The sequence below is a fragment of the Myxine glutinosa genome, chromosome 1 (assembly GCF_964187855.1).
Source record: "Myxine glutinosa chromosome 1, kmMyxGlut1.1, whole genome shotgun sequence".
NCBI lineage: Eukaryota > Metazoa > Chordata > Myxini > Myxiniformes > Myxinidae > Myxine > Myxine glutinosa.
The window spans coordinates 76,345,085-76,370,419 of NC_136261.1; the positions used below are offsets into that span (position 1 = coordinate 76,345,085).

The 25,335-nt window shown below is 44.5% G+C and overlaps 1 protein-coding gene across 1 annotated transcript in view; it reads left to right on the forward strand.

Annotated features, from left to right (window-relative positions):
- Positions 1 to 25,335, forward strand: part of LOC137423400 (tyrosine-protein kinase receptor Tie-1) — a 65,220-nt gene that overhangs the window by 217 nt on the left and 39,668 nt on the right. Inside the window, exons 2-9 of the mRNA XM_078773462.1 lie at positions 1,973 to 2,044; positions 2,219 to 2,524; positions 4,256 to 4,366; positions 6,920 to 7,075; positions 13,131 to 13,262; positions 20,601 to 20,738; positions 20,853 to 20,981; positions 24,037 to 24,179. Coding sequence (XP_078629588.1) covers positions 1,973 to 2,044; positions 2,219 to 2,524; positions 4,256 to 4,366; positions 6,920 to 7,075; positions 13,131 to 13,262; positions 20,601 to 20,738; positions 20,853 to 20,981; positions 24,037 to 24,179 — 1,187 coding nt within the window. The remainder of the gene's footprint in view (positions 1 to 1,972; positions 2,045 to 2,218; positions 2,525 to 4,255; positions 4,367 to 6,919; positions 7,076 to 13,130; positions 13,263 to 20,600; positions 20,739 to 20,852; positions 20,982 to 24,036; positions 24,180 to 25,335) is intronic.

Sequence of the window (25,335 nt, forward strand, 5' to 3'; positions counted from 1 at the left end):
GTGAGCCGTCCACTTGAATCGGGAACAACAGCGTCGTTGTTATTCTTCTTCTTCTTCTTTAGAGATGAGTTGTGGAACTTCAACCCTGAACGTTTCCGTACGAGAAACGTTCAAAATCTCTGCGATCTGCGAACGAGATTAAGAAACGTTCATCTTTATACTTTTCAGTGCATAAATAAATACAATTAATAAGAAAAAAACAATAGTTACTGATTGTATATATTTTTTAGTTTTTTACGTTGAAACATGGAAAAGATGGTGTTTCTTGGGAACTTACGTATGGTACATGAGATGCATTCCATGATCAGTGCTGGCGGTTTCGCTTTGCACTGAAACTTTCGTGCTGTGTTCAATGAACCTTTTCCCCAGTTGTAATTTATTATTCCGTCCGTGCTGTTTGTTATACCCATCACGTTGGGTCAGGTGAGACCTTTTTGTTCCCCGCACCTCTGACAAGGTCTGAGACGGGGGAACATAAGAATGAGTTTAGCGAATAGCGATCGACCGTCCAATCGAACGATCATCCAACCCATCATCCGACCGACCGATCATCCGTCCGACCAATCGACCGATCATCCGTCCGACCGACCAACCATCCGATCATCCGTCCGACCGATCAACCGTCCGATCATCCATCTGACCGACCGATCATCCGTCCGACCGACCAACTGTCTGATCATCCATCTGACCGACCAACCGACCGATCATCCGTCCGACCGACCAACCGTCCGATCATCCATCCGACCGATCAACCGACCGATCATCCGTCCGACCGACCAACCGATTGATCACCTGTCCGACCAACTGATCATCCTACCGACCGATCATCCTACCGACCGATCATCCTTCCGACCGACCGATAATCTGTCCGACCAACCGATCATACATCTGACCGACCAATCGTCCGACTGACAGATCATACATCTGACCGACCAATCGTTCATCTGACCGATCGATCATCCGTCAGACCGACCGATCATCCGTCCAACCGACCGATCATACGTCCGACCGACAGATCATCCATCCGACCAACCGTCCGATCATCCGTCTCTCCATCCGACCAACTGACCGATCATCCATCTGACCGACCGACCAATCGTTCATCCGACCGATCGATCATCCGTCAGACCGATCGATCATCCGTCCGACCGACCGATCATACGTCTGACCGACCGATCATCCATCAGACTGACCGATCATCTGTCAGACCGATCGATCATCCATCCGACTGACCAACTGACCTATCATCCGTCCGACCGACCGAACATCTGTCCGACCAACCAACCGATCATCTGGCCGACTGACCGATCATCCTTCCGACCGATGGATAATTCGTCCATCTGTCCGACAGACCAATCGTTCGTCCGACCAACAGACCGAGCGATCATCCGTCCGACCGATCATCAAAGATTATTCAAAAAACCATCCGTCCGACCAACCGACCGACCGATCATCCATCAAGGTCTGACCATCCGACCAACTGACCGATCATCCATCTGACCGACCAATCGACCGATCATCCATCTGACCGACCAACCGAACGACCGATCGTTCATCCGACCAACCGACCGACCGATCATTTATCCGACCAACCGACCAAGCGATCGTTCATCTGACCGATCATTGGAGATGATTCAAAGATCCATCGGTCCGACCGACCGACCGACCGACATCTGTCCATCCGACCAACCGACTGATCATCCGTCCATGTACTTTTGGATGTACGCGATATTTCAAAAAGCGTTAAACATTTGGCTTTCATATTAAAGATATATATTCCTCATGACATTATGTCAACCTGATTAGACAATGGCTGTGATTGGCTGAATTATGTTTCCATGGCAATCTCGGTAGCTTGACTTCTGTACGTGGTATTTCAAAAAGCGTTAAACATTTAGCTTTCATGTTGCACATATTGGGACCTAGATTATCACCCCTTGTTTATTTTTTAAGATGTGGTCCTTCCTTGCAGACTGTCAATCTCCCAAAGATGTCCTCATGATCCCCACGTTCCGCTACAATCTTACGGAGCCCATAGATGAACGTACGTATTAAAGCACTTTGGTTAGTATCTTATACTAATTGTGACTACAGCATCGATGTATGGTCACTATATGCTTTGTACGTCATGTCGACGACTTCTGCTCAGAGTAATTATTATAAGGTTTGCCGTATGAAGGTGTATGGTGTTGTGACGACCTATCAATCTGCTGTGTAGGTGGAGTGCCCGACGTCACGTTCATTAACCACAACCCCCTCGTGCTGCACGACCAACGCACGGCCATGTATTGCGTGGCACGAGATCGTGCCTTCGAGCTCGAGATCCAGAACGACTTTACTCCCCGCACCACCAAGCCCTTTCAGGATGTGTCCGGCTCAAGGGACACCAGGTGGCGCAACGGCATCGCGGTCGTGCTCAGCAAAGACAGGTCGAACGACTGGACTGGCATCGGGGTGTTCCACTGTCGGATCAGGAGGCCAAGCATTGACCTGGTCATTCATACCGTCAAATACGACCAGTTCGGTAAGAATAATCGATATCTACAGTATACCGTGTATAACATCTTCATTACCAAAGATGAGAAAATTAATTTTGAAAGTCTTAAGCACAAGGTTGTCATGTCGTGGCATAGTTGCACTAACACTCATAGTGCGACACAATGTTACAGAGGTACCTTTGAGCTGTTTGATTCCTCACCTGACAACGAAGTCTCTGATTGATGCTTCCATGCAGGTGTTGCATCATATAGTGTGTCCTCTGCTCACTTGGACGTTCGGCTTGGTTTCCTTTTTGTTAGCATTAGATGGTGGATATTAAATACCCCACTGTGTCTTTTGAGAAGGGTATGCGAGCTGCATACAGTATCACTGGCACCCTGAACAAATTGCAACCACAATCACCTTCAGTTGAACGTCAGGTCTAGCCAGCCGGTTCAAGGAAGACTTGTGTCGAAAAGGTTCCCCGGTAGTAGTAGTAGTAGTAGTAGTAGTAGTACTAGTGGTAGTAGTAGTAGTAGTAGTAGTAGTAGTAGTGGAAGTGGTGGTGGTAGTAGTAGTGGTGGTAATAGTGGTAGTGGTAGTAGTATAAGTAGTAGTGGTAGTGGTAGTAGTAGTGGTAGTAGCAGTAGTAGTAGTAGTGGTTGTAGTAGTAGTAGTGGTAGTAGTAGTGGTGGTAGTAGTAGTAGTACTAGTGGTAGTAGTGGTAGTAGTAGTAGTGGTGGTGGTGGTGGTAGTAGTAGTAGTGGTTGTGGTGGTGGTGGTGGTGGTGGTGGTAGTAGTAGTAGTGGTTGTAGTAGTAGTAGTAGTGGTTGTTGTAGTAGTGGTGGTGGTGGTGGTGGTGGTGGTGGTGGTAGTAGTGGTTGTTGTAGTAGTGGTTATAGTAGTAGTAGTAGTAGTGGTAGCAGTAGTAGTAGTGGTTGTTGTTGTTGTAGTAGTAGTGGTGGTGGTAGTAGTAGTGGTAGTAGTAGTAGTGTTGGTGGTAGTGGTAGTAGTAGTAGTGGTGGTAGTAGTAGTAGTGGTGGTAATAGTGGTAGTAGTAGTAGTGGTGGTGGTAGTAGTAGTAGTAGTAGTGGTGGTGGTGGTAGTAGTGGTGGTAATAGTGGTGGTAGTCGTAGTAGTAGTAGTAGTGGTAGTAGTAGTAGTAGTAGTAGTAGTGGTGGTAATAGTGGTAGTAGTAGTGGTAATAGTGGTGGTAGTAGTAGTGGTGGTAATAGTAGTGGTAGTAGTAGTGGTGGTAATAGTAGTAGTGGTGGTAATAGTGGTAGTAGTAGTAGTGGTGGTAATAGTGGTAGTAGTAGTAGTAGTGGTGGTAGTGGTAGTAGTAGTAGTAGTGGTGGTAGTAGTAGTAGTAGTAGTGGTAGTAGTAGTAGTAGTGGTGGTAATAGTGGTAGTAGTAGTGGTAGTAGTAGTAGTGGTGGTAGTAGTAGTAGTGGTGGTAATAGTGGTAGTAGTAGTGGTAGTAGTAGTGTGGTGGTAGTAGTAGTAGTGGTAATAGTGGTAGTAGTAGTAGTAGTAGTGGTGGTGGTGGTAGTAGTGGTAGTGGTGGTAATAGTAGTGGTAGTAGTAGTAGTGGTGGTGGTAGTAGTAGTGGTGGTAATAGTAGTGGTAGTAGTAGTAGTAGTGGTAGTAGTAATCACTCCCATCCAGAGTTTGGCTTAGCTCATTTAACTCCTTTGGCTGTATGCTTGAATGTCATTTGTCGAAGTGGATGTGGATTTGAAAGGAGGCGACACTGTTTGATCCCATGTTTCCTCAGCCTCAATGCGTCCAGCCAGGCAGACAACCACTGTAAGCAAAGGGGATTCTGTGAACCTCACTTTCATCGTGCAGACAAAGCTCACCTCTGATGTCATGTGGTTGCGAAATGGTGAGTTTTGCAGTTCTGCTTTCCTGACACATCTTGGTTTTGTCATGTTGGGTTGTACAAAAAAGGAATTATGTGCAAAAGGGGAATACAGGGAATCTCAGATGTAGGAGGGGGCCATTTGGCCCAACATGCCTGTGCTGTATTCACACCCGAAAACTCCCTTCAAATACAGGTCATGTTAACTGTACAGGAAACCCTGTATAAGCAGGAACTTGTACACCTGGCCTTGTATTGTTGGAGATAACTTGGGATCTTTAAGATCCACAACTTAAATGGAAACTGGACAAATGGCCAGCTCAATGACGGCATCCTCCGGCACGCAGCAGCCATGCTGACAGTGCACCAGAACAGCAGCTCTCACTTAAGTATGACTCTTTTGAAGATCGATCCCAGACTAGTTGGGGGTGATTCCATCATGTAGTATTATATCGTTCACAATATATGTTAAGCTGGCTATCCCATGTGCAGCTGTGCACATTAATTATCCCATTGTATAACACCCTTCTTAGTTTTGATAAATCCTTGCTTGGATATGTTCGATCCAAACGGAGATAGACCATCCTGTCTCAGTATATTTATTCTTGATCTATCATTTTTAAAGATACATCAGCTCAGCCGATCTCGGAAGCTCAAATAATCAGCCTGCAATAGCCAAGTAGCAAGTGAAGTATTAACATGGAATACCTGCGAAGGAGAATAACAGAGCAAACACGTCTGGAACTTCCAGCTCAAGTTCAATAAAATGACATCTCTTACGGTTTTACTTTCCCAATTGGATATTCATCGGGATATTGCTTGCTTTTCGTGTCTAACTTGAAAATATTTTTTCAAGTGTTTGTTTGTGCATTTGTTTGTTACTTTTCATGGCCAAACCGCAGCACCGAGAAGTCCGAAATTTGGGGTGTTGGTACTCCACGCATTGGACTTTGAGGCCGTTTTGAGGCCACCAAAGGCCACTATGAAGTGTATATTGGGATGTGGGGTCAGGCAGCGCTACCGCTGGCCTCCAGGCACAAGGTAACCGCCATGAGGCCAATGACTCCAAAGCTTTTCAATGTCCAACACCTCCTGAATACCCTGCTGGGAAAAGCTCCCCATCATTATGGGAATGACTCCATACGTTTTCAATGTCCAACACCTCCTGAATACCCTGCTGGGAAAAGCTCCCCACCATTATGGCAATGACTCCATACGTCTTCAATGCCCAACACCTCCTGAATGCCCTGCTGGGAAAAGCTCCCCACCATTATGGGAATGACTCCATACGTTTTCAATGTCCAACACCTCCTGAATGCCCTGCTGGGAAAAGCTCCCCACCATTATGGCAATGACTCCATACGTCTTCAATGCCCAACACCTCCTGAATGCCCTGCTGGGAAAAGCTCCCCACCATTATGGGAATGACTCCATACGTTTTCAATGTCCAACCCCTCCTGAATACCCTGCTGGGAAAAGCTCTCCACCATTATGGGAATGACTCCATACGTTTTCAATGTCCAACACCTCCTGAATGCCCTGCTGGGAAAAGCTCCCCACCATTATGGGAATGACTCCATACGTTTTCAATGTCCAACCCCTCCTGAATACCCTGCTGGGAAAAGCTCCCCACCATTATGGGAATGACTCCATACGTTTTCAATGTCCAACACCTCCTGAATGCCCTGCTGGGAAAAGCTCCCCACCATTATGGGAATGACTCCATACGTCTTCAATGCCCAACACCTCCTGAATGCCCTGCTGGGAAAAGCTCCCCACCATTATGGGAATGACTCCATACGTTTTCAATGTCCAACCCCTCCTGAATACCCTGCTGGGAAAAGCTCCCCACCATTATGGGAATGACTCCATACGTTTTCAATGTCCAACACCTCCTGAATGCCCTGCTGGGAAAAGCTCCCCACCATTATGGCAATGACTCCATACGTTTTCAATGTCCAACCCCTCCTGAATGCCCTGCTGGGAAAAGCTCCCCACCATTATGGCAATGACTCCATACGTCTTCAATGCCCAACATGTGTCGGACCCCTTCATGTTTTTCCTCGTGCAGTGCCGGGTATCTCACCCCTCCTGCCCCCCTTAAACTATCCATGTAATCTACATATCAAAATCTATCCTATCCTAATTTATCCATCCTATCTATTTCGCTATCCCAGGGGCAGAGTGGGGGAGTTTTTGAGTCCTCGGGCGAAAGGACCCCCTGGATTTTGCCTCCCGATCTATATATCTATCCAATCTATTCTATACATCTATCTGTAATTGTTTAAATGACTAATTGTTATATCGTTGAAATGTTTGAGGGATGCTCATTCACCTCAAAGTGTTTCCTTTTAGATTAGACCATGTTGTCTCAATTTGCTTAACGTTCGTGCTGATTCCATGACCCGTGAGGAATTTTGAAACAACACGGGCTTTGGAATGCATATTATTGCTAATAAATGAGTGCTGTTCTTTCTTTGTTGGTATTTTGTGCTTTCAGTTTGTCTCTTCACGTCTTGACAATTCACTCGGGTCACACTGGCTCATTATTATTATTATTATTATCTGCTTCTCAAGGAAAATACGAGACGATGACACCAGTGAGCGAGGTCGTTGATGGCAAACTGGTTCTAAACATCCCCAATGTCAGCCCAAATTCATCGGGAATTTACTGCCCACGACCTGTCGACAAGACATGGCTTCAGGGCAGCTGCACCAAACTCATAATGCGAAGTGAGTATTGAAATGCAATGCATTACTTGGTGGATGTACATTCTGTTCTAACTGGACAAACTTACAGGTGATGCCCAATTATCGATATATATATATATATATATTTAACTTGGTGAGAAAACAGACGAGAGTCAGGAAACAAATTTTTTGAAATACCGAGTTTTTTTTTTTTTTTTTTTTTTAAATACCGACTTCTTTCTTTCCTTTTTTTTGAAATACCGACTTCTTTCTTTCCTTTTTTTTGAAATACCGACTTCTTTCTTTCCTTTTTTTTGAAATACCGACTTCTTTCTTTCCTTTTTTGAAATACCGACTTCTTTCTTTCCTTTTTTTGAAATACCGACTTCTTTCTTTCCTTTTTTTGAAATACCGACTTCTTTCTTTCCCTTTTTTTGAAATACCGACTTCTTTCTTTCCTTTTTTGAAATACCGACTTCTTTCTTTCCTTTTTTTGAAATACCGACTTCTTTCTTTCCTTTTTTTGAAATACCGACTTCTTTCTTTCCTTTTTTTGAAATACCGACTTCTTTCTTTCCTTTTTTTTGAAATACCGACTTCTTTCTTTCCTTTTTTTTGAAATACCGACTTCTTTCTTTCCTTTTTTTGAAATACCGACTTCTTTCTTTCCTTTTTTTGAAATACCGACTTCTTTCTTTCCTTTTTTTGAAATACCGACTTCTTTCTTTCCTTTTTTAGAAATACCGACTTCTTTCTTTCCTTTTTTTGAAATACCGACTTCTTTCTTTCCTTTTTTTTTGAAATACCGACTTCTTTCTTTCCTTTTTTTGAAATACCGACTTCTTTCTTTCCTTTTTTTGAAATACCGACTTCTTTCTTTCCTTTTTTTGAAATACCGACTTCTTTCTTTCCTTTTTTTGAAATACCGACTTTTTTCTTTCCTTTTTTTTGAAATACCGACTTCTTTCTTTCCTTTTTTTTCTTTCTTTGTTTTCTTTCTCTTTTCTTTCTTTTCTTTCTTTCTTTCTTTCTTTTCTTTCTTTTCTTTTCTTTCTTTTCTTTCTATTCTTTCTTTGTGTGTCCCACACAAGATAAGTGTGGTGACCTTTCCAGGGGTTGGTGACAGTGATGACCTGTCCAGGGGTTGGTGACATAGTGATGACCTGTCTAGAGGTTGGTGACAGTGTGGTGACCTGTCCAGGGGTTGGTGACATAGTGATGACCTGTCTAGAGGTTGGTGACAGTGTGGTGACCTGTCCAGGGGTTGGTGACAGAATGATGACCTGTCCAGGGGTTGGTGACTGTGGTGACCTGTCCAGGGGTTGGTGACAGTGTGGTGACCTGTCCAGGGGTTGGTGACTGTTACGTGCTCCTCCCCGACCCCCTGGTCACGGTGTACCTCCGAGCCCCGAGAGGAGCCACGGCAGAAAAATATGTTATTCTGTGTCAGAAATCAATAGGGAAACCACACCACTGGTTATCAACAAACAAATATTATATTTAAAATCACACAAGAATAACGGTACAATATAATAATAGCAATCAAAAGTACAATCAACACATCTTATGATGGTACCATCAGCTAGGATAAGATAACTCGCTGTGCTCCACGTGAGTGAAAAAAGAACATTCCCCAATGTCTCTATGGCTCAAAGGTGATCCCCTCCAGCGAGCGTCAGAGCGATATCGAATCGAAACCCGAACCCCGTTCAGATGACGGGCCCAGTCACTCCGCCAAAACAGCACAGAGGCGTAGGCGGCCGAAGCAGCGCAAAGAGTCACGTGGTCCAAAACCGCGTAAGACAAACTCGCGGAGGAATGGGAAATCCAAAGGCGCCCTCCAGGTATGAACGTTTACGGTTCACCGTCGGCGAACCGCAAATTAATCTTCAAACTCCGCGTTGCACACACCTCCCAGATAGACACACCTCCCAGATGCGGCTGGACTGCATCTTCAACTTGGTGTTCTTTTGGATTTGTCACTTCTTGAAAAGTGGTCTGGAGAGACGATCTAGTGGTATAGCTATTTTGGTGATACTGGAGGTCTTGAGACGATGGCCCAGACATGACAGTGACTGGTCCAAGATAAGTAAACTTGTTGACAAATTTTACCACTTCTCCAGAGATTATGAAGTTGTGGGAGGGCAGGGGGTAGGGGGGAAGGGTGAGGGTAGGGAAGGGAAAGTTGGGAATGTCCGGTGTTATTTATTGCCATTACCTTGGTCTTGTGCCAGTTGATGAACATCCCGTTGTGACTGGCTTTTTGCAGGACAAGGAGACTCTGTTTCAGGGTGTTTGGGCAGTGTGCAAAAATTACAATGTCATCTGAGTAGTCGAGATTGGTGTGCTTTATCGAGTCAAGGTCTAATCCACTATTAGTATGAGTATGAGTTTTGTGTCCCACTGATAGGCCGGATCTTCATCCAGAGCTTAACCAAAATCTCGTCGGCTGGTTCTTGTCTCCAACCCAAATCATCCACCATGTTTTGTCATAGCCCGTCCATAACATTTTGAAATATGATGATAAACTCTTATGTATATAGTTTTTGGCCCTATTTCTCAATTATGAAGAATCACTTTGAAAAACAAAAAATTCTCGGACTCAGATCCGATTCCAGATCCTTACCACTGTAATCAATTCGTCCATGGCACACACCTGTCCATAACTTTTTGAGATATCCTACTCACAGACTAAGAAAGAGACAGGAGTGAAAACATAACCTCCGTCTACATTCAGTGGTGGAAGTAATAACTCAGGTGCAAGGACACGATCCTGGTGCACTCCTTTCTGGATGACAAAATTCATCTGCAAGCTCCCTTCCAAGAGGCACACAACTACTAGTGTTTGTGTATGATAATCTGACAGATTCGAGCAGATTACATTCAACACCATAAATTCTGAGTAGTTTTCACAGCGAATCTCAGCAAACAGAATTGAAGGAAGCTTTAAATTCAATCAATGCAATGTACGCATGCTCATTAAACTCCTTGGTCTTCTCCATCAGTTTTTTCGGATGCCAACGATGTGCTCAGTGGTGCTCCTATCAGTGCAGAAACCTGCTTGCTCAAGGCGTCGGGGACTTCTGGCACAGGTCTGATTTGTGCTAGGAGGACTAACACAAAGAGTTTTCCAGAAATGGAGAGGCGTGTGATGCAGCAGTTATTGCTGCTGACGTGTCAGTCTCCTTTCCTTTTCAAAATGGAAGGATTATTGCTCATCTCCAATCTGTGGGTATAGTCTCAGTGACCAGACCGTATTGGTGATGAAAGTAAGCAACTCAATCATTTTCAAAATAACAGACAATGAATCCTGGCCACTTCCATACAACTGACCTCAATTGTCTGGCCTTTCCCATCTATTGGCGAATATGACAGTATTGCACCTGCCATGGGGTTGGTCACAGAGTGGTGACATATCCCAGGGTTGGTGCCACAGTGGTACTGTATTCAACAATTGGTGACAGAATGGTGACCTGCACAGGGGTTGGCGACTGAGTGATGACCTGTCCAGGGGTTGGTGACAGTGTGGTGATCTGTCCAGGGGTTGGTGACAGAGTGATGACCTGTCCAGGGGTTGGTCACAGTGTTGTGACCTGTCCAGGGGTTGATGAGAGTGTGGTGACCTGTCCAGTGGTTGGTGACAGTGTTGTGACCTGTCCAGGGGTTGGTGACAGAGTGGTGACCTGTCCAGGGGTTGGTGACAGTGTGGTGACCTGTCCAGGGGTTGGTGACAGAGTGATGACCTGTCCAGGGGTTGGTGACAGTGTGGTGACCTTTCCAGGGGTTGGTGACAGTGATGACCTGTCCAGGGGTTGGTGACATAGTGATGACCTGTCTAGAGGTTGGTGACAGTGTGGTGACCTGTCCAGGGGTTGGTGACAGAATGATGACCTGTCCAGGGGTTGGTGACTGTGGTGACCTGTCCAGGGGTTGGTGACAGAGTGATGACCTGTCCAGGGGTTGGTGACAGTGATGACCTGTCCAGGGGTTGGTGACAGTGTGGTGACCTGTCCAGGGGTTGGTGACTGTTACGTGCTCCTCCCCGACCCCCTGGTCACGGTGTACCTCCGAGCCCCGAGAGGAGCCACGGCAGAAAAATATGTTATTCTGTGTCAGAAATCAATAGGGAAACCACACCACTGGTTATCAACAAACAAATATTATATTTAAAATCACACAAGAATAACGGTACAATAATAATAGCAATCAAAAGTACAATCAACACATCTTATGATGGTACCATCAGCTAGGATAAGATAACTCGCTGTGCTCCACGTGAGTGAAAAAAGAACATTCCCCAATGTCTCTATGGCTCAAAGGTGATCCCCTCCAGCGAGCGTCAGAGCGATATCGAATCGAAACCCGAACCCCGTTCAGATGACGGGCCCAGTCACTCCGCCAAAACAGCACAGAGGCGTAGGCGGCCGAAGCAGCGCAAAGAGTCACGTGGTCCAAAACCGCGTAAGACAAACTCGCGGAGGAATGGGAAATCCAAAGGCGCCCTCCAGGTATGAACGTTTACGGTTCACCGTCGGCGAACCGCAAATTAATCTTCAAACTTCGCGTTGCACACACCTCCCAGATAGACGTCTGAATGTTGAAAAAAACTGACGCGAAGCAAAGACCTTTTGCGATGAGCAAAGCGCGAGTGTCAAAATGGCCGACGGCTCGTACTTGAGTCGCAACGACCTGGCGATGATTCTTCAGAATCCCAACGCCAAACCTGACCACGCAGGTTTATCAATCCCAGCGATAACACCTTTCGCAGGAATTCCTTTCAAGGAAACTCAAAGTTCACTCGTGACTTTCGTTCGACAATGCTCGCTCCGGAGCTTGAAGCGACCAGCTTCTTGTCCGACTTTTTGCTCCGCCTTCTTTTCTCTCCCTCTTCTTCTTCGCCTTCCGGTCCCCGATCCGGTTTCCTGTTTCATTTAACATTAACCTTTTTACCTTTTGACAATAATAATGGCTATTTCCCTCAAACAATAATAATAATAATAATACATAGAACCAGAAATGTTTCAAGTGGATGAAAACCACAACACCGGAAGTGACGAATCCGTAACAATGACAGTGTGGTGACCTGTCCAGGGGTTGGTGACAGAGTGATAGCCTGTCCAGGGGTTGGTGACAGTGTTGTGACCTATCCAGGGGTTGATGACAGTGTGGTGACCTGTCCAGGGGTTGGTGACAGAGTGGTCTGTATTTCCTTTTCATTCCCTGTATTTCCTTTTTAAACTGAAAGCACAACCTGTCCAGGGGTTGGTAACAGAGTGGTCACCTGTCCAGTGTTGCCTCTCAGCCTCAGAAACTGCTTCAGTATAACCCATGTTCTGACAACAGAGCATGGCCATGGATGGGGCTATGGAGGAGCATTGCACATTTATCACTTGTAGAACAAATAAATCATCAGACATCACCACCATACCTTTCACATGGATTGTGAGGATATGAGCACACAAAAGACAAATGAACATGGTATTCGTGATTTTGAACTTGGGATCCCAGCATTTTGATGACATGCTCAGAATGGAACACAAAATAACACAACATTTAAAATGCACAACTTTTTCAATCTCAAAGCACAACTTTTCCAAACACATTTAAAAACTTTCTCTATTTTCTGAAGTGATCCGATATGAATTTATTTCCTTATTTCTGATTAACGCACAACGATAGAATGATGCAATGATGCAATGATGCAATGATCGTAATTATGATGATGATGATGATGATGATGACAATGATGTACTGCACTTTAGCAATGCCAGAAAAGTTATGACGTCACGAGTTTGCTTGGATTGTGACTGCGTTTCGAATATTGTACCTAATTGGGCACTTATTACACAACTTACGCTGGCACACTTGGCGTTGCAAGTAAGTACAAGAGCACAGCTGGATTTTCGTTTAGCTTCCAGGCCTGAGCGATGTTTAGCGTTTCTGTGAACGTGCCGTTCGTGCAGATCCATGCCCAACAGGGTTCGAGTGATGTTTGTTTGTCCTGTTGTTAACCCTGCAATGCGAATCTCAACCTCAGGATGTAACACATTCCTGTACCAAGACGAGGAGTTATTCCGGCTCACCTGTGTATTTTCAGGGTGCCCGGCCCAGATGAGGGGGAAAGATTGCAAGCGTCGCTGTCCGGCTTGCTCCAACGGAGGAGTGTGCCACGATGACACGGGGCAGTGCATTTGCCCACCTGGCTTTATGGGCACCCGCTGTGAGATCGGTACCTATCACATTCTCCGTTGCTTTATTTTGCACCCATGGCTGTTGCACTCAAACCCAAAAATCCGAAAGGGATTGCAGTTTTTGGATATCGGTTTCAATCGTTTTTTTAATCAGAAAGATAAAGTTTCAGTTTTCGTGCCACCGCCTGAGAAGTGGGATTTTCTGCCTTTCTTAGGTGGTGTGTGTTTTTTGCCCTTTATCGGGATGAGTTTTAGGTGTTGTGGGATTTTCTGATTTTTTTTTTTTTGCGTCAGGGGGGTGGGTGTGGGGAGGGGGAGGGGAGGAGGGTTTGGGTGGGGTTGGAGGGGGGAGTGGTGTTTGATTTCCTGTCTTTTTTTTTAGTTGTAGATTGTGGGGTTTTCTGGGGCTTTTTTATTTTTAGGGGGGTCGGTTCTTTCAAGTGTTGACTTAACGGTTAAAGTAGCTGGCTTACCACCTTGGGGTCTTAGATTTGTGCTCCTGTCGTGCCATTGAAATAACACCAGGTGGGTTGACTCAGCCTGTCATCCTTCCGAGGTTGGCAAAATGAGTACCAGCTTACTGGTAACAGGGGGCACTGCATCAGCGGCACAGCCATGCCCCCAGAAAATGATGCAACCATCAGCCACAGGCTGCATATGAAACAACAACAAGAGTTGTTACTTTCTGATTTTTAGGGGCTGTGGAATGATTCCTTTTTTAGAGGTTATGGAATTTTTTGATTGTTATTTATAGGGTTTAACCAGACTGTGTGGCAATGGTTTGTGCTGCTTCCTTGCTTGACGCTCAGCATTAAAAATAATAATAGAACATGGACAAACAACCATAGGTTGGCAATCATTGCGCAGGCTTTATGTTACTTCAGACCCATCTCCAACCTACCCTTTCTGTCAAAAGTTTTGGAACGCGCTGTAGCCACTCAACTCAAACATCACCTCTCTGCCAATAACCTGTATGAAACATTCCAATCCGGATTCTGCCTCAACCACAGTACTGAAACTGCTCTCCTCAAAATCACCAACGACCTTCTCCTCCCCTCTGACGCCGGCAACCTCAACATTCTCATCCTCCTCGACCTCAGCGCCGCCTTTTGACACCATCAATCACACCATCCTCCTCACCCGACTTGAAACCACCTTTAACATTACCGGCACTGCCCTCTCTTGGATCAAATCATACCTCTCTGACAGACGCCAGTTCATCTCCATCAATAACTGCAAATCCCCCACTGCTCCCCTCCCCCAAGGTGTCCCCCAAGGTTCAGTTCTTGGCCCCCTCCTCTTCATCCTGTACCTGTCCCCCCTTGGTCACTTAATCCGCCGTCATGGTCTCCAATTCCACTGCTTCGCCGATGACATCCAGCTTTTCATCTCCACCAAGTCCATCTCCACCGCCACCCACTCTATCCTGACAAACTGCATCACTGAAATAAAATCCTGGCTTCAAATCAACTTCCTCAAACATAACTATGATAAATCTGAAATAATCATCATTGGCCCAAAAACGCTCACCAAATCCACCCATAACTTTGCCCTCAACATCGACGGTTTCCCAGTATCCACCTCCCCTCACATCCGGAATCTTGGCATCATCTTTGACCAAACCCTCTCCTTCGACAAATACACTAAACAGATCACAAAGTCAGCCTTCTTTCACCTGAAAAACATCGCCCGTCTCCGTCCATCCCTCTCCTCCACGGCTGCAGAAACCCTCATCCACGCCTTCATCACCTCCCGTCTGGACTACTGCAACAGCCTCCTCGATGGTTCACCCTCAATAATCACCAATAAACTCCAATACATTCAGAACTCCGCTGCCCGTCTACTCACCCATTCCCGGACCCGTGACCACATCACCCCCGTCCTTTACAAGCTTCACTGGCTCCCCATCCCCCAGAGAATCCAGTACAAAATCCTCCTCTTGACCTACAAAGCCCTCCATAACCTGGCCCCATCCTACCTGGCTGACCTCCTCTCCAGACACACTCCCAGCCGCAACCTCCGCTCTGCTGGTACCAACCTCCTGACCCCCCCCCCCCCATGCGGACCAAATTCAGATCCTGGGGGGACAGGGCCTTCTCCATCGCTGCTCCCACCCTCTGGAACTCACTACCTCACACCATCAGAGACTCCTCCTCACTCACCACATTCAAAACATCACTCAAGACCCACCTGTTCAACACTGCAATCAACATTTAACCCACAGCATTTAACCCCTGACTATCTCTTCTCTTTCTCCTTCCTTTTGCTTTGATTATTTACCGATTGATTTTTGTCTTTTTGCACTTGTTTTTTGTACTCTGTCAAAGCGTCTTTGGGCTTCTTGAAAAGCGCTATATAAAATAAATGTATTATTATTATTATTATTATTATTATTAATGGCCTCCTCCTGCTTTGACGTTCCTTCAAAAGGAAATCATGTTTTTACTTCTGCCACTTAAGGTGGATGGGGGTTGTCTTTTCACCCCTGTCTGTCTGTCTGTGAACAGGATATCTCAAAAAGATTTTGGCAAAATTTGGAGAACATGTTGGGTGTGTGACAAGAACAAATTGATTCGATTTTAGTGGAGATCCGGATACGATATTTTTTTAAATGATTGAATAAAATGATTTTTTTTTTTAATGAAATGACTTTTTTAATGAAAAAAAGTGTTTCTTTACAATTGAGAGAGGGAGGGACAAAAACGATATACAGCATAATATGTCAAAAAAAAGTTGTGGACAGAGTCAGACGAAACATGGTGGATGAGTTAGTTAGGTGACAAGAACAAGCCGATTAGATTTTGGTTCAGGTCTGAATCCAGATCCGGCCTATCAGTGGGATGCAAAACATAAACTGCTCAACCTGGTGGGATTTTGACATCGAGCCTGCAGGGCAATGCCCTCTGGAACAGCATTTGTCTGTCCATAGGTTGTATGAATTATGTCCCTCGCAAATGTCCCCCAATCAAAGCTGAGGATCTGGCCACATGACAGAGGGACAGCAGATCATCCACTCAGCAGATCCAAGCCCGGCAATGCCGTTGTTAGACTATCGGTCTTGTTTAAGGGGCTGCGAGATTTTAGGTGTTGTGTTATTAAGGGGTTATCGGATTTTCTGTCCATCTTGTGCACTTATATACTCAGATATACATGGCGGATATCAGAATACAACTACTCTGAAACTGTAGTAATATTTTAATGATTGATGGATTGATGAATTCATCCAATTCCAAGCCAAAGATTAATTTTTAAAATGACATTATAATAATCACGATATTAATATTAAACATTCGTATGACCTCTAATCTGGTTGGCCTGTTTGGTGTTCCTAGCCTAGCGCACCAAACTCGTGATGCTGGGATCAAAGGTGCAAATCCCATTAAAACACGTTGATCTTCATCTGTTGTCTACTAAAGTCCATATATTCATTCATGTACAAGTACACTCATGTCTCCTGATGTCCTTGTCCATGTGATTTACATACAAGCTCCTTCATGAGCTTTAGACCGTTGTGAAAAGAAATTGGGGAATAATTGACTCTGCGTCCAATCTAAGGATCCGATGGCTAAATTCAAGGATGAACTTATTCCACAATTATATGCAATCACACCAGGTTGAATATAAGGAAGACAAGTCAGGAGACGACGATGGTTCACGAGCGAGTGGTATTCAATGACAAAGGACGGACTATCAAGTCGATTGTCACGATCGTCACGATCATCGACGATTGACGCATCAAATCGGGACCATAATCAGTTATGAGGTTAGTTAGCGACACAATACCGAAAATTCGGTTCGATTCCGACAACTTTGAAAATTTGACCTTTGTGACCTTCAAAGGTCAAAGGTCGAAGATTGTGAAATTTGTTGGAAAACTTGTATTTCATGATGTATGTGATAATATAAGATCATGTACGACATTTCACCCTATCAGGAAGCGAACAATGTAATAAAACCATCAAAAATCGACTTTTCTAAAGTTCGTGACCTTGTGACCTTGACCTTGGGGCGAAAATGAAAAATCGAGCTCTGTGGGGCTAGACATGACATTGGCCTAACCAAATACCGAACCCCCTGTCAGATTCCACCAAACCCCTCGGAGAAGATGTAGCTTGAACTCGATTACCCCCTAAAAAGACATCTTTTTCGGGCGTGGCTCCGCCCACAATGGGCGCAATACGCCCACTCTTGGCAGGACACAACTAGATCATGATATCAACCTCCCACCCAAGTTTCATCAAGATCGGATGATATCATCGGGTAGTTATGCTGCGGACAGACAGACAGACAGACGCACACCCATGACGAATATAGTGGTCACTTGATAACTCGTGAATCAATATACCTCCAGACATGGAGCTGCATTGTCCTTTGCACAGAATATTATGGGACTGCAATGCATCTCCTCAACGCATAATGGATCCAAGGGGTAACTGATCTTCACCGGCAGAGTTTGGGAGGGGGCAAGTGGCGCAATGTCCCCACCATTATTTTTTCAGTAGTTTACAATTAAGATTTTAAAAAAACATCCCATATTTAAACCTGAGTAACAATAATGAACGTAAACTGTATTTGTGATTTCACGTACACTACAACTACACGAACAAACGGTAATTTTGGAAGTCAGACCGAGAAACCCATTATTAATATTAAGCCCTTGCCCCCCTTCCCCGCCCCCCAAATAGAGAAGTCAAACAACGCCTATGCTGATCTTCTTGTCCACCTGTATTTTCAGCTTACATCCCAAATTAAACTTAAAATGTCCTGCACGTTACCTTTTTAATCCTTTTACCTTACAAGTACATTTACTCAAGTTATCAATCAAGCCATTATGTAGGATATATAATGATTACTTCTGCCACCAAAGATGGATGGTGGTTATGTTTTCACCCCTGTCTGTCTGTTTGTTTGTTACTTGCGAAAATCGAAGATTTTTCAAGTATATTGGTTGGTGTTGTCTGTCTGTATGTCTGTCTGTCTGCTTGTCTGTCTGTCTGTCTTTATGTCAGTCGCCTACAGGTCACAATTTTCAACTGATCTTCACGAAACTTCACCAAATAGTAGACTTGGTCATAAGCAAGAAGCATATTGTTTTTGGGGTCAAAAGGTCAACATAGGCCAGATTTCTAAAATCCTCAATTTTCATCCAATGAACTTGAAATTTTAAGAGGATTTGCATACCAGGTCACTGAATTCAACCACCAATTATTTTGAGGTCATCATAGGCCAAAACAACGTATTTTAGGGATTTCGCAAGTATCGTGCTATGCACGACATATTTCTTGTTTGTTTGGTTGTCTGTCTGTCTGTCTGTGAAGAAAATATCTCAAAAAGTTGTGGACGGATTTGGACGAAATTTGGCAGAAATGGTAGTGTATGTGGCAAGGACAAAATTATTAGATTTTGGTGAAGATCCGGATTGGGATCCGGTTAGTAGAATTTTTTAAGTGATTCTTCACCATTGAGAGATAGGGCCAAAAACGATATATAGCAGAATATCTCAAAGTTGTCGACGGATTTGGACGAAACTTGGTGGACAGGTTGTGTGTGTGACGAGGACTAATCGATTCGATTTTGTTGAAGATCTGAATATAGATTCGGATACGATGATTATTTAATTTTTAACTTATTTTTCAACATTGAGGGATCGGGCGAAAAGCGATATAAAACATGATATTTAAACAAGTTGTGGACGAGTTATGAATAAACTTGGTTGATGAGTTGGTTCGGTGACAAGAACAAGCCGATTCGATTTTGGTTCAGGTCCGAATCCAGATCCGGCCTATCATTGGGATACAAAACAAACTGTTCAGCCTAGCGGAGGTTTGCGCTCTACCGAGTGCCGTTCTAGTTCACCTTGTTTTTGTAGGTATTGCTTTTTAGCCGCGTCGCAAGACGCTGGTCATAGAGTGCCCTCTGCTGTTGTTCTTGTGCTTCTTCTTCTTCTTCTTCTTCTTGTTCTTCTTGTTGTTCTTGCAGAGAAGACAAAACCTCAAAGCTCCACCCATTCTGGGAACCATAGCTCCACCCATTGTGGGAGAGGCTTCATATAAACAAATATCCACCATTTTATTAACTCGCATAGCTTTGAGGCCTGTTTTGTAGGCCCGTGGTGTCTTCCTCTCTCACACAGTTTTCTTTCAAATCAAATTCGATATATCATTTCATTTTTCACAGTCGCTAACATAGTTTTAGACTCGGTTGAAAAAAAATGGGAAGAAAATCCGATGAAAGTTGCCCTTTATAGAACGAAATGAATTCTCAAAGGCCTGTAACTTCAAGTCCATTGAGATATATATTTTTTAAATCGCGGCATGGTTAGTCATACACCGCCCGAAATAACAGACGGGAAAATGCCGAAAATATATATATTTTGTTTAAATCGCGGCATGGTCAGTCATACACCGCCCGAAATAACAGACGGGAAAATGCCGAGATATATTAAAAATTCGTCCATTTGATGACAATCGTCACGGTGAAATATTTAATTTATACGTCGTCACAATAATGTGGAGAGAGGAGCATAGCTTCGTTCACGTGTCGCTACACACGAGAAATTGCCGAGATATATTTTTTTTAAATCGCGGCATGGTCAGTCATACACCGCCTGAAATAACAGATGGGAAAATGCCGAGATATATTAAAAATTCGTCGCCACACACGGGAAATTGCCGAGATATATTTTCACTTTGCACAAAAATAACATCAAGTAATCGAATCAATAGGAATGTCCTGTGCCTATAACATCGACGTTATAGGCACAGCTGCATCTAGGCATTGTGTAACATCGACGCGGCTTTTGTTTTAATTAAAACTTTTTGTACTTGTTGCATATAAACATGGAAGGTGATACTAGAGACTGGGCCAGGAACTAAGCTTGAATCTGGTAACTGTTTATATTTGACACTACATCATTAACAAATAATTTCATAATTGATGATGCATGACATCTTTGGTTACTATTGTCATGTTACTGGGTTCAATACATATTCCTTGTCCGTCCTCTGCAACTTTCCACAATATCCTCTAATATGCCTCTAATACTGACGTAACATTGATGCGTCTCGACTTTCCAACATTTTTGCTTACTTTTAAATAGAGTTACCTGTTGTGTTGGTACCTGGCCAAATTTTATATATCCTAGCTTAAAATCCAGGGGCTCTGCATGGATGGCATATCCTGTACCCAAGTAATGATGGAAACAGGAGAGTGAATTCGTAATTGAATCAAGAAAGTCAAATGTGCATTCACTGGATATGTGGACAGAATATTATTAAATCACGTGTGTGTGTGTGTGTGTGTGTGTGTGTGTGTGTGTGTGTGTGTGTGTGTGTGTGTGTGTGTGTGTGTGTGTGTGTGTGTGTGTTTCTGTATAGGATGTGGGCCCAACACATTTGGACGATTTTGCACAGAGAGCTGTGGAAAGTGTGGTTGTAGGGGCTTCACCTTCTGCTTACCGGATCCCTATGGTTGCTCATGTGGAACCGGGTTCCACGGCTCGCTTTGCGAAAAAGGTTTCACTTGTGCACGGGATTATTATTAATTTTGGAGATTTTAATCTTGTTTTTAATCCGACATGAATGTCGTGAGATCGAGCTTTTGTATTATTTGCCAATGTCACTCATCAGAATGCAGCAGTGGTTTCTACGGGCCTAACTGTGGCCTCCGCTGTGGCTGCGTCAATGGCGGTACGTGTGAACCTTTCCGAGGGTGTGTGTGCCTCAGAAACTGGACAGGCCGCCACTGTGAGCTTCCAGGTGAGGATTGAACTTTGAACCAAACTTTGACATTAGTTGACAAACTTTTCGGGGTACTAATGTTTCTTTTGATCAAATTGGATGTACCTTATGGTTGTTCCGTTTTTCACCAGTGCTGTGTAGACAGATCGTCAACCCTTTTAGCCTTCTGTTGGCCTAAGTTACATTTGCAATGCTATCCCACTGTGGCAGTGACAAGGAACTTTGCAATGTCTTTGCTGTATGATGTAAAAGCAAAAAGTTTCATCTTTCTAACAGCACTAGCCAATCAGATTATACATGGTCGCTGCAGACTCTGTTGAACTCTTCTTCTCACGGTTTTTAAAAATACAAGGTCTAAGGCTCATAATGGAGCTATTCATACACACATGGACATACTAACGAGACAAACACATTACACAGCCACTGAGCTTGGGGGAAGTGCCGTGACTTCCTGGGATACTCTGGGTATCAGTGACGTCACACCAATGGCACCGCTATTCTCACCGTACTCAGCGGGGCATTTCCTCCTCCCTATGGATGCCATGCCAGATGGGGATTGTCCTTGGGCTTTACCTTTAAAATGCTGAAATCAAGCAAGGAAGCAGCACATACCATTTTTAAGTTTTGGTACTGGCAATGATACCTGCCCTATGGGCGGGGCTTCAATTGGGAAGCCCAAATGAAAAGGCAAAATATCGGAAATTGAAGGCTTTTTTATTTTAAACGATTCATATAAACATCCGTTGAATCATATCACATGCAAATCATCAAAATCTAAACGGTACATGGCGCCCATTTTGAAAAAAGATTGAATTCTGCAAAACGGAAGCGGCCGCCACACGTCTTTCTCAGTCTCACGTTCATGTGTGAAGAGTGCGCGCCGAATCTGTAACACGGAAGTGGCCGCTACACCTGTTTCTCAGTCGCTTTGCACACGCTGCCATGTTACTTCGGAGCCGCACGTTTATATAGGAAGAGTTCGTCAGGAGTCGATCTACTCTCTCCTGGTACGTAGAATAAACAGTATTTGTAGAATTTCAACAAAAGCCACATTACTGTTCATATCGGTAAATATTATTCCATCGTGTATTGGAAAATTGGAAAAATTGGAAAAACAATACAGCCTATTTTACTCCCAGGGGACCCAGGAATACCCACCCAAAATAGCGTTGCGATCGGTTGAGCCGTTTTTGCGGTACCTTCGAACGGACGGACAGACATTTGGTGAATTATAGTAAGATGACTCGTCCGGGCTGGGTTTGAACTGCCGACCTCTCAGACTCAGAGCTGATTGCTCTACCCATTACACCACCGAGTCAGGTTTCCTAGTTTAGCTGAATCGTTCCATCCATTCGGGCATTGTTCCTGTAGAGCTCCTCTTACTATGTTTACAGGTTTACGATGTTGAGGCGAATGGAAGGGCGAGGAGTCAAAGATGGTAAAATGGCAACGCACTAATAATAGGGTCACAGTTGGACACAAAAAACAAGGGAAAGAAAAAACAGGAAAAGAGGAGATGGAGTAGCAGAGGGAGGCATCACACTAACCTGCAAAAATGAGGATTGATTAGGAAGGGTTATTTGGAGGCAGAAAATATTGCGGGTAGGAATGTGAGATGTCATGAAATGGTGCTTCACATGTGCTGCCATTATATATTATGATGGAGAGTGCATGGCTCATAAATGGGACAAATGTATATGTTCAGCCTGAATTCATACATATGCAGATAGAACTTGACCACATTTTACATATTTGAAAAGAGTTGTTTTCATAAACACAAACTGAAAAGTGGGTTTGCCTGTTCGGCATTCCCATCTGAACTCCATGCTCATGATGTGGGTGTACACAGGTTAAAATTCATTGATTTATCCATTACAAATGTCCTTGAATTCAACAGAAAGTACAATGACGTATCCTTGGTGTGCATGCATGTGCATAAAATAATTGCAGTGTTAATTGCTCGTGAGAGATTTAATCGGGCCTTCACTAACCTATCATAATGTGAGAGCCTATCTTGCTTCTGGCATTGTACATTGTGACTCCGACATTGCGTGGTTATTCTTCACTGTCGCTGATGATCCATCCAATCTGGCAGTTGTTTGCGTGGTTGCACAGTTTTTGGAGTTGCCTGCATTTGTGTCGCGTGTGAATGTTTTTTTAAATAAACCGCTGAGGTTTGTTACTTGGGAGACAAGTTATACGGTGTTCCAATAACTCGTCTGACATGGCACAACAGTCTTCTGACTTTAGCCCCAACATCGGGTGATCTTCTCTACTATATAAGAGGGATGTCCGTCTGTCTGTGTCACCATTTTTCTCAGAGATGGCTGAACGGATCTTCATCAAACTTTCAGAGGTTCATCAGTGAGTGCCTCGGAGTGTTTCAGGCAAAAAAAAAAAATATGAAAAAAGATCGTTTTTTGGAGTTAAAAAAAAATAATAATAATAATAAAAAAATTAATAAATTATAAAATCGCTCGATAGTGCCTAAGCCTTTTTTAATTCATGATAGTTATATACAAGTACACATTCGCATAAATAAATACAAAACAATCACCAGACATTTGAATACAAATAAATCAAACAATTCTGGAAGGGTACGAAGTTGGTAGTACGACTTCTTCTTCTTCCTGATCGGCATCACACTTAATTCAGAAACATGAGCCACATTCACCAACCAGCATATATATGAACCCCCTTCCTCTCCTGCCTCCCCCTCCCCTCTGCCCCCCTCCACTACCCTTCCCCCCTTCCCCCTCTCCCCCCTCCCCTCCCCCTCCACCCCTTCTCTCCCCCTCCACCCCTTCCCTCCCCTTTCCCCCTTCCCTCACCTTTCCCCCTTTCCCCCTCCCCTCCTCCTCCCCCCCTCACCTCCTCCTTCCCCGCCTCCACTACCCTTCCTCCCCCTTCCCCCTCTCCCCTTGCCCCCCCTTTTCCCCTCCCTCCCCCTCTCCTCCCCCCTGCCCCCTCCCCCCTCCCCTTCCAATCTCCCCCCATCCCCCACCCTGCAAAGCCGGGTACTTCTGCTAGTATCTTATAAACTCTGAAATGGCGTTGGTGTTTCTCTTTCCAGCTTCTGGCCCTGCAATCATGGATCTCCCAAATCGAGAAGTCAATGCAGAGGCCTCAATGCAAATAAACTGCTCTGCAACGGGTGATCCGCCTCCCCTTCTGAATAGCTTCTACTTGGTACATCCTTCTGGATCAAGACTTAAGGTGAAGACCTTTTGCTTCATTCTCTGTGCACTTGTAAATTGTATTGTCTCAACTATTGAGTTGGGGCATGTATTGAGAGGTTGTTTGTTGAAAGTTTTCATTGCAAGAAAGATTCAAGGGAAATTACTTTTACTTTTGAAAGAGTATGTCTTTGAGTCCATATCACAAGCATTTTTTTTTTTTTGTATACAAGATCCAGGCTCATGTAAGAGCTAACTTCTGCATGTAATCACAAAAAAAACAAAAACAAACGAGCACACAAAACACAATAAAGGGAGCAGGAGACAAGATGGGGAAAGAGAGGGAAGCACACAAGCACAACAGCTGAAAAACATGGACATCGGGAGATCTGTGGGAGGGAGAGGGCTTGGGGGGAGGAGGCATGGGAAGGGGGGGGGGGGGGTGGGAGAGGTATAAAACACATGGACACTGCTAGGACTTCCAGGAAAGAAGTCGGTATTTCAAAAAAGTGGATCTGGGGTGAATTAGCGGGGGTAGAAAAGATCAAGGTTTTGGATGGGGGAAGTCAAGAGATGGTGGTGAACAGCTGTTTTAAAGACCTGGAGGGAGGAGTGGGATTGAAGAGAGTGAGGGAGTTTGTTCCAGAGCCAGGAGAAAAGAGGAATGAAAAGGTGAAGGTGAGTAGAGAGTCTTGATTTTGGCAGTTTCACCATAAGAGGATTGCAGGCAGATCTTGTGCGACCTGCAGGAATATTTGGAGGACAGAGCACAGATAGAGCTGGGGGAGCTAGGCCAGAGAGGAGTCGGTAGAAGACAGAAAGACAACCTACCTGCCTGCGGTGAGTAAGTGAAAAGCCCTCACAATCAGCTTCATCGCGGGAGATTCCAATGATTCTAAAAGCTTTGGTTTCAACAGTGTGAAGCCGAGCTAGGTGTGAGGCAGGAGCACCAGCCCAGAGGGTAGGGCAGTATTCCATTGAGCTGCGGATGAAAGCCTTGAATGTGGTGAGGAGCTCAGGTGTGCCAAGGAAGGACTTTGCGTGACGGAGGATGCCCAGTCGGCAATTGGCTTTGGAGGCCAGCTTGGAAATGTGGTTTCCCAGGAAGGATCATGGCAGATAGTGAGACCCAAAAGGTTGAGTGACAGAACTTTTCAGAGAGGATTGTTGAGAAAGTAGATGGGAGGTTGTTCAGA